The following is an 18,718-nucleotide window of genomic DNA, read 5'->3' on the forward strand; positions in this document are numbered from 1 at the left end:
CTGGGATTAGTGAGAAGAATTCACAGTGCTGTCAAACATGCAGATAAAAAGCAAAAGGCACTGCATGCCCTCACTTACAAATCATCTTTTGATTGCACATCTTTCAATGCTTTCATGTTTATGTTCCGTCTGTTTAATGTTCTCCCTTCACACTGATCATCATTCTTTTAAATGCTTTGCATTAATGTAAACGTTTTTCATTCGCAATCTCAGGCTCAGTAAACAATGGATCACAATGCACTCTCTCTCTCTCTCTCTCCTGGAAAATATTGACTTGTCTAGAGGAAAAATAGCATGAGGTCCAAAAGTGCTGCTGTAACAGAAACCAGGAACTAAAAAAATTGATCTGATGAGAGAGTCATAATGTAAAATATATATATATAGCTGTAAAATCATGAACTCCAGTCTGCACTAGCACTATTCACATTTGTCATTTTCATTTAAATATTACTAGATATGTTTGTCATTTCCTTGCACATAAAATGAATGTAATTCTGACTGTGACCATTGGTATTCTGCCACTTGACTTGTTCTGGTGCTGTAGGTCTACAGTTTAATTTGGATCCCTAGTTTCTTTGAGGAGGAGTAGTCTGATTGCAAGTGTTAAAGTTAATTGGATGGAGGAAAATGAATAGTATGTGGATTTCAATTCACTGGGTAGATTCCTACCTCACTCAGACTAAAGGGAACTGTAATAAGCCTGTGTAAATACATCTAAAGAGTTATCATTGATGGAGGAAGAGAATAATCAAATAATCTCTAGGTGGTAAAAAAGGAAGGATAGCCCCTGAAGCTAAAAATGAGGAAGACACCTTAAAAGGTACATTCAAATACTACTTACACATCCTATGTAATCCCAGTAAAATGAATAGGCCAGAACTTGAGCCTGAGGCCTTGTCTACACTACAGGGGAAATTCGATCTAAGCTATGCAATTTGAGTTACCTCAACAGCGTAACTCAAATTGACATAGCTTTGATCTACTTACCACGAGGTCCACACTACACAGTGTCTCCTGTCGACTCCCCCTACTCGTCTCGAACTGGTGGAGTATAGGAGTCAACGGGAGAGCGATCTGCGGTCGATTTAGTGGGATTTCATTAGAGCTGCTAAATTGACCACCGATGCATCAGTCGTCACTTGTCAGTCCCCCGGTAAGTGTAGACAAGCCCTTATTGATTAGGCACTGGTAAAAGGGAAGTGATTCTGTTCAGGGATAGATGTCAGCTGAAACACCAGTGAGAATAAATGCAAGGAGTGGGACTGATGAATTGAGGTGTCTATAACTATGTGATTGCTCTCCAGACTGAGCAATAGAGGAGGTGGCTTCTAGGATGTGACAGAACATACCTTAGATGTTCATCCACCATTGTGTAGTTTCTCTCTAAACATTCAGTTTGGTCTCACATGCAGCACAGAAGTATATGTCCCAGAAACTGTCTTTAAGTTTCCATGAAAAAGAATGTTAAGAAAAAATGTTTAATAATGGTAAGATTTGAAACACAAAATACATAACTAATGTTATGGTGATGGGAGCATTATGAGTACCTAAATATAAAGAAGTGTTTAGAATGCTTAATGCTAAACTTAACAATGATGCTGTATCTTTCACTCATCTTACTGTGATTTCTTTTTTGCCTAATAGCATATGTTAAAAATAGAGGAGGAAATGTGCCCCAAGCTTGAATTTTTCAGATATTGTGTTTATAAAATATGTGACATGACTCAAATGTGCATCCAGTGCCTTGCTTAGCAGACCTGTATACTAGTCAATGTATTTCTTATATCCATGGGTATCATATAAGAAAAACATTGTCATAAACCCTGTCTCCCTTCAAAGATTGGCTTCCATCTGACTGTGGCATGTAGCAGAGATGTTACGAACTATGGATATGTCAGTTGCACACCTTCTGTCCCCAGCTAACCAAAATGACTAATGGTACTGGAAGAGGAACCTGCTGTCTGGCATGAAATCTAATTGGCTTTGATGGTCTGCTTTTGTAGATTTGTTTATAAACTGGAAAATCTACAAATTGCAGACCATCTGCACAGCACAGTGTGCTAATGAATGCCTGTAGCCTGCAAATCCATACGCTCATTACTTCAAAGTTGCAAGTCCTTCCACAAGTTCCCAACTGAGGTTATCCATCTAAATTGAGACTTGGAAGGATATTTGACTTTAGGATACAACCCTACCTCCGTTAAGTCTGAAAAACCTGTCTATAAAAATGAGACACATTTGTTCAGCCTCTTAACGGGATCTAAAGATTCCGCTTCTGTTTTCAGTTTCTCAGTTCTGTAAAACACCAATTCACCATGCCTGAAATTATTGTCAGTCAAACATTCCAAGTGGAGAAGTGCCTTGCAGATAGCTTCTACAGTAACAATAACTATCCCTGGGTTGTGGTTATTTTCACTGTGCATCTTTCTCTCCAGCTGTCCTGCTTCATTCTCTTCTCATCTCCCTACCCACCAGGTGGAATGGCTTAAGAATGAGGAGCCCATCGATTCCAACCAGGATGAGAACATCGACACCAGGGCAGATCACAACCTAATCATCCGCCAGGCCCGTCTGTCTGATTCCGGGAACTACACTTGCATGGCTGCCAACATAGTGGCCAAGAGAAGGAGCATGTCTGCAACAGTCGTGGTGTATGGTCAGTGAAAACATGAAATCATATTTACTATCTGGATTCTTTACATCAGTAATAACCAGTGGGTTGCAAATAAAGATCGTATTTGTTTGTACAGTGCCTAGCACAATGGTGTCCTTGTCTGTGATGAGGGCTTCCAGGCACTCCAAGAGTATAAATAATCCTTTTTCCAGTTATTAATAAGGTCCACTTGTAAGCCTGGCCAAAGAAATAAGTGCTTTCCTGAATCAGGGCTTAAGATCACCATGTGTAAGGCTTAAGCACATGTCTAAATACATTCTGAATAGTGATATGCTCAAGTGCTTCCCTTAATTGAACCTATGTAGCATTATACAAACACTAGTTAATGGATATTAGGGCTGGTCTTCACTATGGGGAGATTGACACTGCTGCAATCAATGCACCAAAGGCTGATTTAGAGGGTCTAGTGAAGAGCACTTTCTGGTCGACCCTGGTACTCCACCTCTCCGAGAAGAGTAAGGGGGCAGTCTACCAGAGAGCATCTCCCATTGACGCAGTGCAGCGAAGACACTGGGATAAGGCAACCTAAGCTATGTTGACTCCAACTATTTTGTTCACGTAGCTGGAGGAGCATAACTTAGGTTAACTTACCCTGGGGGTGAAGACAAGCCCTTAAATGTTGTGTGGCACTGGTAGAAGAAGCAGAAACATTTATTTTCACCACTCCCTGTTGCTTACAGTGTTCATTAAACTGGAGAGTGACATTTTACCGATGAAGTCAGTCAATCAGATGAAGGCATGCCTAAACCATCACTTTTTTAAGGAACGATTGTGTTTATCCTTTAAATGAAGCATATTTGAAGAGTACTGAGGTGCCTACCTCCACGTTCCCTTCAGAGTCTCACTGTCAGTCATTACACCTTCTGGCATATAAACCCACCGAAGGCAAACACAGCAGTTCTTTGACACTGCGTCCTTTATGTAATTGCATCCTGGTACTATTTAGGTGGTGATGCCCCTATTTGAGGTTGGAATTTACCTTGCAGAATATTTAAAAAAAGAAAAATCTGAGAACAAAAGGGTCAGAAATGAAGACTTGATTCTTAAGTCTTACCATGCCATCCATAATGCCATGCATGTGTGTTGCAGTGAATGGAGGCTGGTCGTCATGGACTGAGTGGTCTAACTGCAATGTGCGGTGTGGCCGAGGCTGGCAGAAGCGATCCCGGACCTGTACCAACCCTGCTCCGCTCAACGGGGGTGCATTTTGTGAGGGAATGTCAGTGCAGAAAATTACCTGCACTTCACTTTGCCCTGGTGAGATATCCAAGTCTAATTTTAAATGTCACATCAAGAGAGCATTCTCTCCATCTGAAGTGCTCAGTGGCTACCTGTGCTATGCAGAGCTACTGGGATCAAAGGGGAACTGGGAAGGAATTTGTTTATTTGTTTAGACCGAAGTTCGTAGTCTGTGCTTTTTTATCTTTTTGTGCAACAGCAAAAGTGAATTCACCTGGGTGCTTAGGCACTAAACAGTGATTGTTGTGATATAAAGAGAGGTCTCCATATATTCGACTGGTCCCCCTTAAAACTGGGCACAGCACTCCGTTCCTCATCTCCTGAATGTAGGGCTTAGTGATGTTGGTAACTTTAGCAGGAGAAGCACAGAACCTTGAGCTCAGGACATAATGAGTAAATAAAGGATGATTTGGTTTTCAAATACTGTGCTTTAAAATGCACTTTCCCTTTTTATACCAAGCTCAGGTTATAACTGAAGCATAGTTATGTCCCTTGAGACAGTGTATTGCCTGTCTTGTTCACCTGAAACACAATTTGTCTGATTGGGGGAAGAGAGGGATGTCCAACACATGGGTAAACAAAACTGGTGTGTGTGTGTGTGTATAATTTTAAGACTGATTTTTTTGTTGGGCCTGATCCTTACCTCATTTAAATTGATGCGAGTCTCTCCATTAACTTTTATAGGCTTTGGACCCAGTATTTACTGATTTGGGATTTAAAAGAATTTTAAGTGCTGTGTTCACCTAACTTGTGTGTGAGAAGTGTAGACAGGGGACTGTGGAATGCTTTTAAGTGAGAGTCCGGACTCAGATAAGTCAGAGGCATCCTGATCCTAGATCTCACTCAGGGCATTAAAGAGAGGCCACCAAAGTCATCTATGCTCTTTTGGTAAATGTCAGCACTCTTCCTGCTCTAGAGCTGTGTCAAGCCTCCACACACCAGCCTCTTTAGAGCTGAATTTTGGATGAACACTAAGAGCTAATAGCTGCATTACAAAGAAATATCTATCAGCTTCCCTCTTGCAGTTCTTTTATTGGCTGTAGGTGGTGGTCTTTACTTCTTGCCCTAAACTGTTAGCCTAAATAGAGCACAGCAGCAATACCTATGTCTACACTAGAGACCTTACAGTGGTACAGCTATGCCACTGTAGATCTTGTGTAGCCACTCTATGCTGATGGGAGAGAGCTCTCCTGTAGGCATAATTAAACCATCCTTGATGAATGGTGGTAGCTATCTCGGCAGGAGAGCATCTCCCACCGATGTAGTGCTGTCCACACCGATGTTCCTGTTGGTGTAACTTATGTTGGTAAAGAGGTGGTTTTTTCCTCCCCGAGCAACATAAATTTTACCGACAGATGTGCTAATGTAGACATAGCCTTAGAAAGATGCTGTGTTCCACCCCAGAGGTGACTGTGTTTCAGTGGTGGATATCTGGTATAATATGGGAGAGAAGAAAATAAGAATTCTAAAGATCTTTAGGAGCTTTCTAGACAATAGATGTTAGATACGTGTCATCAGACATGGCCTGCATCTTTAAAATCAGTATTATGTAGGTCTTGTCCAGAAATAAAGCTTTATCTTCTGTACACACATCTCTTGAGTTTGATAGTGTGTGCTCCAGTTGCTAAGTCCCCCTGAGTAGGGGACTAAGAGCTTGTCTACACTAATAGAGTGCTCTTCCGTCAACTCCGCTTGCACTTCTCGAGTACCGGAGTCAACGGGAGAGCACTCAGTGGTCAATTTATCACGTCTAAACTAGATGCAATAAATTGACCCCCGCTAGATTGATCGCTGCCCTCCAATTCGGCGAGTAGTGTAGACAAGCCCTTAGGTTTCTTTAATAGTAACCCTGAACACATCTGAATAACCAGTGGAGCAAGTGGAGTTCAGTACAGTCTGATCACACCAGTTGGTCAGATACTGATCATGTGTATTTTTCTTCCTGTTTAGTGGACGGTAGTTGGGAGGTGTGGAGCGAATGGTCAGTCTGCAGCCCGGAATGTGAGCATCTGAGAATTCGGGAATGTACAGCTCCACCTCCAAGAAACGGAGGAAAATTCTGTGAGGGCTTTAGTCAAGAATCTGAGAATTGCACTGAAGGGCTTTGCATTCAAGGTAGGTGACATGCCAATGACCCCTTGCATTAGCAGCTATCTGAAGGTATTTCCTTCTGAAAGAAATGCTGGAGTGTGGGGCTGTAGAATGCAATACTATAACTCAGTCGACTCTGTAGGAGGCTCATGGCTGAAATCCTTACATACACTGGAATACACAACTCCCTGAAAATGTATCTGCCAATTTGAAATTCACTTGGCTGTTGGCTCTTTGTTATGGCCTGAGGCAAAGCCCCCTGAAGTCAATTATAAGGCTCGCTTTGGCTTCAAGGGCCTATGGATTAGGCCCATGGTGAATAATTTATCAGGATTTAGGAAGTGTAGCCTGTACAGGCCAAGTTCACTTCATCTGTACAGCACCAGGTGATTCTGGTGAGCGGTGTAAAAATTCTTCGTATGTGTAAAATTTTGCCCCAGTGAGTCACCCAGCAAAAATGTATCTTGCAGTATTGGAACACGTCTTTTAGCTTTCCAATTTCTCATAGGATTAAATGGGTGAAACACCAGCATGTGTCTTGTTGGTGTCTTAGATACTTTGGGTCATTTTCAGTTCTCATTTGCACCTTTGCAACCCAGTAAGATTTCATAGGTGTAACTAAGGGCTGATTTAGGCTATGCATGTTAACTGTGAACTTCTTGCAACAAGATCCTGATGCTTTTTGAATGTTTGGAAAGTATTTAGCACATTGTGATTGATGCAATAACAACTAAGGATCCAAGAAAAATCAGTGCTGCAGCTGAAATATCAGCCTAGAGGTGCAGAACATCCGGGACAGCTGCATATTCGTGAAATAAATGAGAAATTAATGAGTTTATTCCTCTGTTACATTCAGTTCCATATCCATGAAGCAATATTGTCACCTCTTCCCGTTATAGCAATAAAACGGCAGCTTTGGAAACAATCAGGGACTGTAGGACTGAAATATGTGAGTCTGGAAAAAAACAACAACAACCCAAGTTTTTTTATTTTTAAATTGTTTCCTTTGTTTCTGTTTCCATGGCGGTGTCTTCCCCTTAGCCACAGCAAGACAATTGGAGAGCTCACTCTCCAGTCTAATCCAGTTAGTGTGGCAGTGTGTAGTAGTGGATAAAGCACTAGTTTGGGAGTCAGGAGAGATGAGTTCTATTCCTAGCTCTGCCGCTGACCTGCTGGGTAACCCATCTGTAAAGTGGGGATAATGACCTTCCTTATGTAAAGCATTTTGAGAGCTATGAATGTATGGCTTTTTTTAAATTAAAGGGTTCCTGACACCTATGTTAGTCACTCTGCGTTTGAACTTCACTTTTTATTCACTATAGTTTATAAGTAGTTTACTGTGGTAATATTGGATGGTAAAGGGAACTTCTCCCCTGTAGGTCCTTCCCCTGTAGGTCAATGTGCCTTGCACAGAACTGGCACTAGCTGTTGTAGCTACCTGTGGCACTGAGCACTTGCAGACTGCTCTAAGTTTGCAGTGCTGCTTCATCACTCAGCAGCCAAATCCCTCCCTAGTGCAGCTCTGTTGAATTCAGTGGCATTTACATCACAGTTCGGATGTGGTGTTTGGCCTGAAGTCTCTAGCTTGCACTGCTTCCCCTTCTCACCACCAGGCCTAAAATGCCTCTAACTAGTAGGGCATCCTCTCTATATAGGCCCAATATCTGCTAGCTGAATGAGAGCAATACTCTGATCCCGTATGGCTTCTACTGGTGTCTTTCCTTCAGCAAGGCTTAGTACCCTGCTTAGAAATTCAAAGTAAGAATTAAAGAAAAAAATACATTGTGCCTAGCCAGTTGCACAAAGATGTACATTCGATGGGAAGAAAGTGGTACCTTTACAGATCCCATCTGGGAAACAGCTCACTTTTCAGCATGAGATTTGTTTATCCTTTATTTTATGGCCATCTGTAGATAGCGAAGCTTAAGTAGAGTGACCAGATGTCCCATTTTTAAAGGGACAGTCCCAGTTTTGGGGACTTTTTCTTATATAGGGACCTATTACCCCCCCATCCTCTGTCCCGTTTTTTCACAGTTGCTGTCTGGTCACCCTAAGCTTAAGATATAAAATTATCTAAGCTAGGATTTTCAAAAGAGTTTCTATTTTAACACCTAGACCCCTTAGACTTTAAATATCCCAGCCCTGGCTTTTAAAAAAAATACATAGTCATATTATCTCTCATTCATTAGCTGAGATTTCCAATGTTACAGCACAGTCCCTCCAGCTTCTGAGGCATTAAGTTAACAATCCTTAATTGGTTAAGATGGCTTAGGCAGGATTTAAAATGTATCTGCTTTCCTGGGTATAAGCAGAATAGTTAGTGAGAATCTGTGGGATACAGAATTCATTCAGCTTTTGAGGATCAACCTGTGGTGAATATAAGATGCTCATAGTTCTTTCTCCTGCTATGCATGAGATGAACGCTCTTCCCCACAGATGCTTGCTATGTCCCACATCCCTTCCTGTGTATTTCTACAACATGCATATTAGTATGTCCATTGAAAATCAATCACAAGCTGTTACCATGGTGTGACCTGTCAGGAGTATGTGCTGAAAGGGGCATACAAGGCTGTAGCTGTGCACTGCAGCACATACCTGTGTTTATGGCAGTCATGAAGGTGGCTTGCTAGCTAGTCTATGGTCCTCATCACTGTAGTAGTATCAGGATGTTTCTCACAGAAAGTGTCCCCAGTGGCTGCTGTTTTTACTGAAGTTTTACTAGAAAGATAAAAGGAACCGCTCTCGCTTCAGGAAGCTGCATTTGATAATTCCCTCCACTTACACTCTGCAGTATAATACCAGTACCTTACCCAAAGTGTCCCAGGACGTACGTATGCATTAAAGATGGAGGGAGAGAGATGCCTCCTAGAGTTATCGTAACAATGTGGAAAGGAGCTAATTGCCAGAGGAGAGGTTAAATTTTTCCGAAGAGCATATCACAAATACCAGTACTTGATAAATTTATCTGTATTGTTTGTGGTAGTTTCATAATCACAGAGCAAGAATACAATCTCCTTGTGGTTTGCACAGGGCCGAGCACAATGAGGCACAGATCCTGACTGGGGCATATGGGGATTGTTATATCATTAATTGTGTGTGTTATCTGACAAATCTCTATTGTTTGGCTTTTCCAACTATTTCCAAAGGGTTAATTTCCCCTTTCCTAGACATTCCAGTTCTTTCTGAGCAGTCCATCTAGTGCAATCCGTAGCCTTGTCTCTGAATGCCCCTGCCAGAAGAGATTTTATTACGATGAACCCTATCATGACTGTCTGGAGTGAATTATCACTTTAATATTGGTGCAAGTGCTTCTTAGATGTTGCAGGAACACAGAAACTTAGGTCTATGCCAGCCAAGTGTCTCCTGAGGATGACACCTGATACTTGATATTGACTCCAGGAGTTTTTAAAAACATGTCTTCAAAAAATGCACTGGTAAAGCTGGGCGGAGCTTTGTGTAGAAGCAGTGATCTCAGCTACAAGAGACTCTCGGCTGACACATTTCTGTGGTTAGGGGAGGAGGACTCTGTCTCATATAATATTTGAATTCTATCCTGGACCTAGTAGTGATACACCTTATAAACTTGGACTTGTTGCTTAGCTTCTGTGCTTTCCCAGTTCTCAATTTTAGGAACAACAGCTGAAAACCAGACACACTTCAAGTGGGAATATTTTCCATATCAAAGAACAGAATTCTATAAGATTCTGCAGAGTGAATCTCACACACTTAGGCACCTCAGTTAATTGACTGAAAATGTGCTCTGTGAGTTCGGTTTCTCTTAATGACCTACCTTTAGCTGTAATATGACATTCATACTGGAATCTGTATGGACTGTACCTTCAGAGAAGGGCTTGATTGTAAGTCCTGTTAGCAGGAACAGAAGGTTCTTAGGAGTTGGGCAATTTGGAACGGTACATTTTATCTAATCTCATAGAAAAGAGAGTTTGACTCTTTCCACTTGTTCCAGCAGCTACAAACACAGTAGCTTTGGGTCCTGAAGATAGAGCAGATTTCCTTTAGAAGGGATAAGCATCTTTGGTTTTACAGAGATCTGAGTTGAGGAAATTGTACAATTGTGATAGAAAGCAAAGAAACTTCAGACTGTAAAGAACTTGTTACCAATCCATCTTCCTTGTCAGGAAACAAAGACACAATAATATTTTTTTAAAAGTGACTTATGCTCCAAGACACAAATAAGTCCACTGATTACAGATGTCGGCAGAGTACAGCACAACCACTGTATTTACTTTTTTTTCTTATTAAATTTAAGTGAAAGGTGTCATATTGACAACCCTGGGCAAGACACAAGTTCTCTATTTATCCACAGAATGGATATAGTACAGCTTTAGCTGGTTTTGCTTTATTCACTCTGCTACCCTGTTAATGTGCCCCCAGTGCTTACCAGGAGGAACTCTTAATTCTCAGAGATAAAAGGAGGTTCATATCCCAGGCCCATTCAGTCCCCAGGCAAAGGGATCAGTTAATGTCATTGATGGTGGTTTTAACTGAAAACTGGAAAGGAACCCAGCAGCTCCTTTCACATGGGTTGCCAAATAGCTGACACATGGCAACAACCTTTGTCCAGTAATGACCTGGTTTATTTAGTGTGGTGTTTGCTTTGTTGATTTAACTTGGTTTGTAAATTCTCTGGGGCAGGGACCATCCTCCTGTTCTGTGTTTGTGGGGTGCCTAACATAATGGAAACATGGCCCATGCCTGGATTGGTGCTACTGCAATACAAATAATAATTTTAGCATGTCTACCTTATCTGGCTAATTGCATCACAGTAAAAAAAAAATGCATTGCCAAACTTTACTGTAATTATTTTTAGGCTGTCTTGCCTTTTCCCACAGGATTCTAGTACTTTCATGTGGCTTAACATTTAAAGAGACATTGACTCTATACGCTCAAGTGTTTGTATAATTATTTTACTTGAAAACAACACCACAAACTCTTCTACCAAGTAATTAACTAAACAGAGTGGGCCTGAGAATAAATCACTTGTAGCACAGCAAAAATCTTCTCCCTCTGAAGCAGATCTTTTTTTGCAGAGAGGACTTTGCATGAGTTAAGAGTGTGATGCTGTTGCAAAAAAAAGCAAATGTAACTTTGGGTTGCATTAGCAGCAGCATAGCCTGCAAGTCATGGGAGGTGATAGTACCGCTCTACTTGACACTAGTTAGGCCTCAATTGGACTACTGTGTCCAACTTTGGTCACCAGTATATACAAACCATGCAGAGAACCTGGAAAAGATCCAGAGGTGAGCAGCAAAGGTGATCAAAGGGATGGAATGGAAGTCACAGGAGCAAAGGCTGAAGGAACTGGGATATGTTCACTTTGGAAAAGAGGAAATGAAGGGGGGATGTGATAGTGGTTTTCAAATACTTGAAAGGCTGTCATGAAAAAGATGGCAGGACCAAAGGCACAATAGGTTCAAATTACGATATAGCCGATTGAGATTAAATCTCAGAAAAAGCTTCCTAACTGTAAGAACAGTAGAATAATGGAACAAACTGCCCCAACCTCCTTCAATGGAAGTTTTCAAAAAGAGGCTAGATAGCCATCTGCCTTGGATGGTTTAGACACAACAAATCCTGCGTCTTGGCAAGGGATTCGACTAGATGACCCTTGCGGTCCCTTCTAACCTTATGATTCTATGAGTTATAATGTCTGTAAAAGAGTACACACAGAATTTGAATGAGAAACCTTAAAGGGGCATTGTGAAATAATTTTGAATCTCAATGCAAGCTTTATTTAAAAAGAAAAATTGGGTGGTAAAAACCTTGTGAGTAATTTTTTATCATTTTAAAATATGTGAATGAGTGGAGATTTCTTTGTTGGTATGCTTGGGGGGAGGAGTTATTAAATCATTGTTGGGAGCAAGTCACAATAAGAATTGTTTCTATTTCATGTATTTGAATGAGCACAGGTAAATGAAATTTAGCGTAGTGTTCGGTGCAGCTTGGACAGTGAAAATGAACTAGTTCTTTGAAAAGGATATATGGGACGAATTGTGAAAAGCAAACTAGATTACTGAAATTAAAAGGAGTTTAAAGTAAGAGAGTATTAGGAACACATGTATTGAAATCAAAGTGATATTATTTAAATGATCAGAATTAAACTCTCGACTGACACTGATTAATGCCTAACCTGAAAAAATATCTATAGTTGGTTGATTTACGTGCAAATCTCTCATTGTATAGATTATAGTTTCTACACTTTTTGCAAGGAGAAAAGGGAGCTGAGGAAACTAATTGCTCATTTCTTTTTGTTGCACACACTAGTGATTGCTAACCCAACATTAGGGTCAGAAATGAGTCTCTAGGTGTTGAATCTGAGATTGAACAATTTGGGCTCAAGTCTGTTCTTGGTGTTATCATCCTATATAAGGAGTAACTGTACTGAAAGTTGATGATGCCAAGTTGTTGTAAGAGAGAGGAGACTGAAGGCCACTGATTTAAAAGGATTTACTCCAGGTTTATACCAGTGGAGCTGAGATCAGCTCTGGCTCATTATGTATTTTATTTTTTAAATAGGTTGCTCTCCTGGTTTTGATGGAATGGCGGGTGGTGGGGAGCATGTGTTTGCTCCCAAACTTGAATCTCCATAAGTGTTAGTTCAATTAGACTGAAATATTAAGTGTATCTTGTTTCTTTCATCTTGGATTGAGATATCATTACTCCTTTATGGGTCATGCTGTATGTATATAGTTATGTCAAATTATTTTTAGGGCCATAATTGCTTTCTCAGCTAATAGGAATTGATGCAATTATCCCGTCTGGTTTTTATTTTCCTTCGTGTTCCAATATGTGTCTTTCCAGCTCTGTTTTACATCCCACAGGGAATTGTGAAGGAAATGCAGTTCAGTGCTTCAGAAAACTAATCTCTTGGAGGTTATTTATCTCAGGCACAACTTGTTAACTTTGTTCCTTTCATGAGGCAAAAATAGAAATGAAATATTTCTGTGGTTAACAAGTATGAACTCTTACAAAGGCAAGGTTGGAAACCTAAATTGAAGATAGTATGTAGCCCCTAGCAGTTCTTTCCAGGTAGGAAAAGTTCTAATCCTTAGAAAGAATTTTTGAACTTTCATTCATTAAATGAAAATTTCAGTGACCAGTTGGGGGTCAACTCTCAGGTTCTTGGATCAGTCCCAGACAGCAGGTGCTGGGACTGATATAGAGGAAGCATCTTTCAATCCTTAAATATATCCTTCCTCCCCAGCATCATCTGATTCTCAGTTGGCTTTAGGTAGATTTCATGAGAGTCCAGTCCTCAGCTGAAACAACGGTTCTCCAGGAAGTGAAATCTTTGAGGTGGAACAGGGAATAAAGTAACAGACTAAGGGCCTTCCCTCCACAAAAATGAATCCATGCCATGTTAACGCACAAACTTGGGACAAACAGTAGTGAATATGGTTTTCTAAAGATGTCTATTTGTTGCTCACACAGCTCTCATTTAAAATAAGTAAGAGCAGCAAGACTAAATATTAGCTATTTAAGGGGTCTAAAAACCCTGGAGGGAGACTGAATGATTACAGTAAACTGGTAGGGTTAAAATGGGGCTGAATTAGCAGGAAACTATTCCACTATTCCTTTTCACTACTAGAAAAGGTCTCCCGGGGAAGTTTGGAAGCTTGCTTGTGGTGTTTTGTCAGGGAGACAGCCTAAGAGAAACATAGGTGCTGGAAATGGGGAACAAAACTAACCCTTTTCCTCAAATTCCCTTGACATTTACCAAACTAAACCAATTTTTTGGATCTTGACATAAATGTGTTATTCCAGAATTCATTTTTCCCTTTCCATTAGGAGTACAATACTGGGTTTACACAATACTGACTAGTATGAATGTTGATAATTGAAAGGGCAGTGTAGAATGAGCATGGCTGGCATATTAGTAGGAATTCTAAATATAAGTGCCTATGAACTTATCAAGTCCTAATTCTTGGTGTCATTTTGATACACACGTTCTGTCTTTGCTGGAGTCTACAGTATGTCTGGCAAATGATTGATCAATCTGCCTTCAGCAATATAGTATTTTTTTTTCTGCTTTTCAAATTCACATGAATTGCAGATTGTGCTTAACCATTTCAGCCATCTGGAAAGTTAAAATTACCTTGTGCTAAATGTTTGCATAAATAAGTATTATAGAAGACGATGTTGGAAAATAATTTCTTGATCATTTATTCTATTTGACTTCAATAGCACAGAATTTTTCTGTATACTAAACTCATAAGTTTTTGGTCCAGTCTCCTCTTAAATACTTAGTATTGGGGGTCTCATCAAGTACCCCTATCAAGTTGCCCCATAATATGTGTGGTAATATACCGTACAATGTGTGTGTGTTTTGGCAATATTCACAGACCAGTCAGTCATAGCCAAAGTGCAAAAATTTCGTCTGTTGTCTGTCATGGAACATGATATGAAGACCTATATTAATGCAAAATTCATACACGATAGGTCAGGAGGAGAAGTTTTCAGTGAAGAACTTCATAGGGTAGTTAGGAGAGACCAGAACAGTTGTAGTTCAAAAATTAATTGTCAGGGGTACCAAAATGTCCAGTGAGGATGTGACTCTAAAACAAGTTTTCAGACCAAGAGCAGCAAATCAATGAAATATGTGTCAGCTAAATGAAGGTTCATTTCTCCATTTGTGCCTAATATTCTTGTCTAAAAGGACACTAGTTTTTTAGTAAAGATACAACATGATGGGGAATGCCTGGCTGGCATTACAGAAGTTATGCACTAATCCATTTTCTTTCAGTTTCTAAAAATTAGATAGCAGATTGCCTTCCCCTCAAAAACAGAATGAGAGTGAAGTTTTGTTTGTGTTAATTATAAAAGGTTTCCATAGCATCGCTAAGCTTGAGAAAAACAGAGATTGACTTGTGAAAGCAAAAATGACATCACTTTCGTTAGAGCCAGTCCTAAGTTTTTGTCAGTTTCTTGTGCATGTGTTGCTTATTTCAGTGGTCATTCCATACTATTATTCTCGGTTGTATAGTTTCCATGGTGGGTTTATATGTAGAATCCATCAAGAAGGATTGATTGTGTGTGTGTGTTTTATTTTTATCTATTTGCTTTAAAGTTACATGTTTTATCGTGGGGAAAAAAACGTTGATTTTTTTTTCCCAATGCCCACAAAAGTTTGCCAGGTTACAGACAGATGCACTACAAGTATCCTTTGCCAGTGCATCATAAACACCAAAACATTCTGCTTTTCCATAACTTAGCCAGCCAGCCAGCCAGCCATGTTAAATTTGGCTGGCTTCTGGTTCTGCCATTTAGCAGGAGGAGAACACCAAACTCATTTCATTTCTAATAGGATCTACTGTAGATTGTAATCTTTGTTTGCAGGAGGGGAATGTTTGTTTCCATCTCAAATTCAGTGATTTGTGGTTCATTCACCATCTATGCACCCAATTTCCCATCATAAAACTTTTTAAAGTAAAACTGTACCATAGGGGGGTTAGCATTTAATTACAGGGCATAAAAATGAGACTTTCAAAACGAATAATGGTGGACTTCCCTTACTAGTTTTGGTTAACCACTGTAGCACTGACTCTTTTTATTGTCAATAAAAATGACAGAAACCACCTCACAATCAATTTCCTTTCTTTGTCATGCGTTCAAATGGTCCTTCTAGACCAGTGGTGGTTAACCTTTACTGCAGCCTGCACCCCTTTGGTTCTCAAAAATATATCTAGGTTTAAGGGGTGCTAGGACATATTTTTGTTTGTATATTACAGCAATCATTAAAAAAGTATAATGTTAATAAATACATAAGTTTAATGAAACAAAATAGTTGCACTTACATGCCTGTGCTTCATTTGTGTTTCTGCTTATTTATCTTCCAAAAAAATCTGGCGTGTCTTGCACCCCCGGAAAGGGCATCTCGCACCCCAGGTTAAGAACCACTGATCTAGACTGTTAACCTGACTCTGATGATGGCTAATACCAGTTGCTTCTGAGGAAGAATCCCTATAATGGAAAATTATGGAGTAGCTCACTTATTGAGAGAGTTTTCCCAATGCCAGGAAGCTAGAGAGAGATTTATATCCATACCTCTATTATTTTATCCAAGTCATATGTGTCTTTTTAAAATCCTACTAAGCCCTTGGCCTCAATTATATCTTGCAGCCATGAATTGCACAATTTAGTTATGTACTGATTATAAAAAAATACTTTAATGAAAGTTACTCACACAGATAGTTTCTCTGAATTCTATGAGATATGGGCAGTAGGAGTGGGTCCTAAAATGCAGAGTGTGTGTGTGTGTGAGAGAGGCCTGGTCCACACTGGGGGGGGGAATCGATCTTAGATACGCAACTTCAGCTATGTGAATAACGTAGCTGAAGTCGAATATCTAAGATCGGATTACTCACCCGTCCAGATGGCGTGGGATCGATGTTCGCAGCTCTCCGTGTCAATTCCGGAACTCCGTTGGGGTTGATGGAGTTCCGGAATCGATATAAGCGCGCTCGGGGATTGATATATCGCGTCTAGATTAGACGCGATATATCGATCCCCACGCAATCGATTTTAACCTGCCTATATGGCCGGTAGTCTGGACATACCCAGAGAGAGAGAGAGAGAGACCGGCACCATTCCTAATATAACAAGCCAATAAGCACAGTAATTTTTAAAATCTGTAAGGAAGTTAATTATTATGTATTGTGTGAATGACTAGTATAATATATACTTATACACACACACATGCTTGTCTATTTGTGTGCTGCATATACAGGCACATAAGAATGAATATTAACCATGTATGTACTTTTGATAGCTAAACAAATATTAAAAATCTAAAGAACTGATTAGTTATTAATTTCATTACATCATCTTTACATTGAGAAATATAGATGATTTTTGACTAACTTCATCTGAGCTTGCCAGTAGTTAGTTAAGAGTAGTGAAGTGTGTGAGCGAGTAAGTAAGTAAGTAAAATAACCAAGAGAGGTAACAAAGAAACTAAAACAAAGAACTGAAATGACTGGAAAGAAATACCTTGGAAGAGACTTCTTTTAAATGATGAAGGAATATATATGGATAACATAAAAAATTCATATTGTCAGTGTTAGGGGGCTTATTCCTTCACCCTCTTACTTGCCTGGTCCTTCTCGCATGAACAGAGAGCAACAATACCCAAAGTCCAAAGGTGCAAACAATTCGATGTTTATTGGGGTGAACTTCCAGCAAGCATGATTCCAGTTTCCTTCCTTAGTGTCCCCCTTCCATCTCTGACACCACAGAGCCTTGCCTATGTCCCTGTTCCTGTTCCCATCCCGTTCCCATTACCCCTTTAGCAAAACATGATCCCAATTCCCCCATCCCCAGTCCCTGTTCCCATTCCCCTTCCCTCTCTGACTGCAAACTATATAGTAAAACCTGCCTTTTGCTTAGCTATTTCTTAACCAATCATTTTACTGAAATTTAACTAACCAATCCTAACATACTGTAACATGGTTATTTAACCAATTGTATTCTACCACCTTCATTGGTTTACACCCAACAAAATTAATTATACAGCAGACAGAAACAATCACAGAACCAGACAGAGACCATGCAAATAAACATACAAAATAATACAGAAGTGAGGATTTCACAACTACATCTATACAGACATAAGGGTTTTCCAGCTGTGTCTATTGATAAGTGAGTTCTTGCCAGACAGGATGCGATCAAATTAAGTTTCCTTTTACATCTTCTAGATTCTTCCCTTTCTTTGGAAGTGATAGGAATACAATCTTGTCCTGATATTCCTAATAGCCCAATAGCATCTTATTTCAATGTGACTAGTTTGGAATGTGAGGATGTGACCATACGCTTCCCAGGTTATGGCAGCCTAACTACATCTTAGCTGAAGGCCTTAGCCTGTCACAGTAAGAGAAGGCCATTACACAGACAGTGATTTTGATTCTTTCTTTTATACCTCTATAACTAGCTAAGTGATAAGAATACACTACATTCTTAAAGTATAGGCCTTTGCAGACAGGCCTGAATATCTATATCCTAACAGTCAGCAAACAAGGAGAAAACATTTCATTTATAGAGTGAGACAGAAAGTGATATGGGAAAAAGATACACTCCATGTAAATTTATTAAGTGCAACTTTCTCTCTCTCTCTCTCTCTTTTAGATAAAAAACCTCTTCATGAAATAAAACCCCAAAGTAAGTTGTTTTTTGTCTTGTAAATATATATATATATTTTTTTTCTCTTTCATTCTGCTTTATTTGTTTAGGAGCTAAATAAAACAAAGTTGTATGAAAGGCAAATGGATTAACAAAAGCCTCTTCTTAGTAATCATAGATTTTAGATTAAATATAAAAAGTGACTATTCTTCAGCAGTTATGAATCAAATTGTGGGCCCTTTCTGCAGTAATGCTTATCTTAGAATTGCTCTCTTGAGGTCTGTTGTGGTTTTATGGTTAAAACTGGACCAAATAAAAAATGTCTATATAAATAAAAGTTTTTGCCCAATCAGATGAAATTTTTGAGTTTTCAGGTTTCCTTTTTTACAAAAACACCCTCAAATGTCTAGAATTTCAGTGAAGACATTTTGATTATATTTTTGACCTAATTATGTTGTGGGGAAAAATCTGTTTTCTGAGAAGCGCTAGTTCAGAGTCTGAATGTGTGAAAATTTCTTTCAATTCTTCCAGTGAAATGATTCCCTATAAATGCATATTATTTATTTGAAACTCCTAGAT

General features: G+C 39.6%; 1 protein-coding gene across 4 annotated transcripts in view; it reads left to right on the forward strand.

Moving 5' to 3' along the window:
- Positions 1-18,718, forward strand: part of UNC5D (unc-5 netrin receptor D) — a 321,538-nt gene that overhangs the window by 236,801 nt on the left and 66,019 nt on the right. For 3 of the 4 annotated variants that reach the window (XM_030552139.1, XM_030552141.1, XM_030552142.1), the window contains 4 exons: positions 2,476-2,656; positions 3,764-3,931; positions 5,864-6,028; positions 18,146-18,178. In XM_030552139.1, the coding sequence (XP_030407999.1) occupies positions 2,476-2,656; positions 3,764-3,931; positions 5,864-6,028; positions 18,146-18,178 (547 nt within the window). The remainder of the gene's footprint in view (positions 1-2,475; positions 2,657-3,763; positions 3,932-5,863; positions 6,029-18,145; positions 18,179-18,718) is intronic. The other variant, XM_030552140.1, reaches the window with a different exon arrangement.

Source organism: Gopherus evgoodei, chromosome 2, assembly GCF_007399415.2.
Source record: "Gopherus evgoodei ecotype Sinaloan lineage chromosome 2, rGopEvg1_v1.p, whole genome shotgun sequence".
Lineage (NCBI taxonomy): Eukaryota > Metazoa > Chordata > Testudines > Testudinidae > Gopherus > Gopherus evgoodei.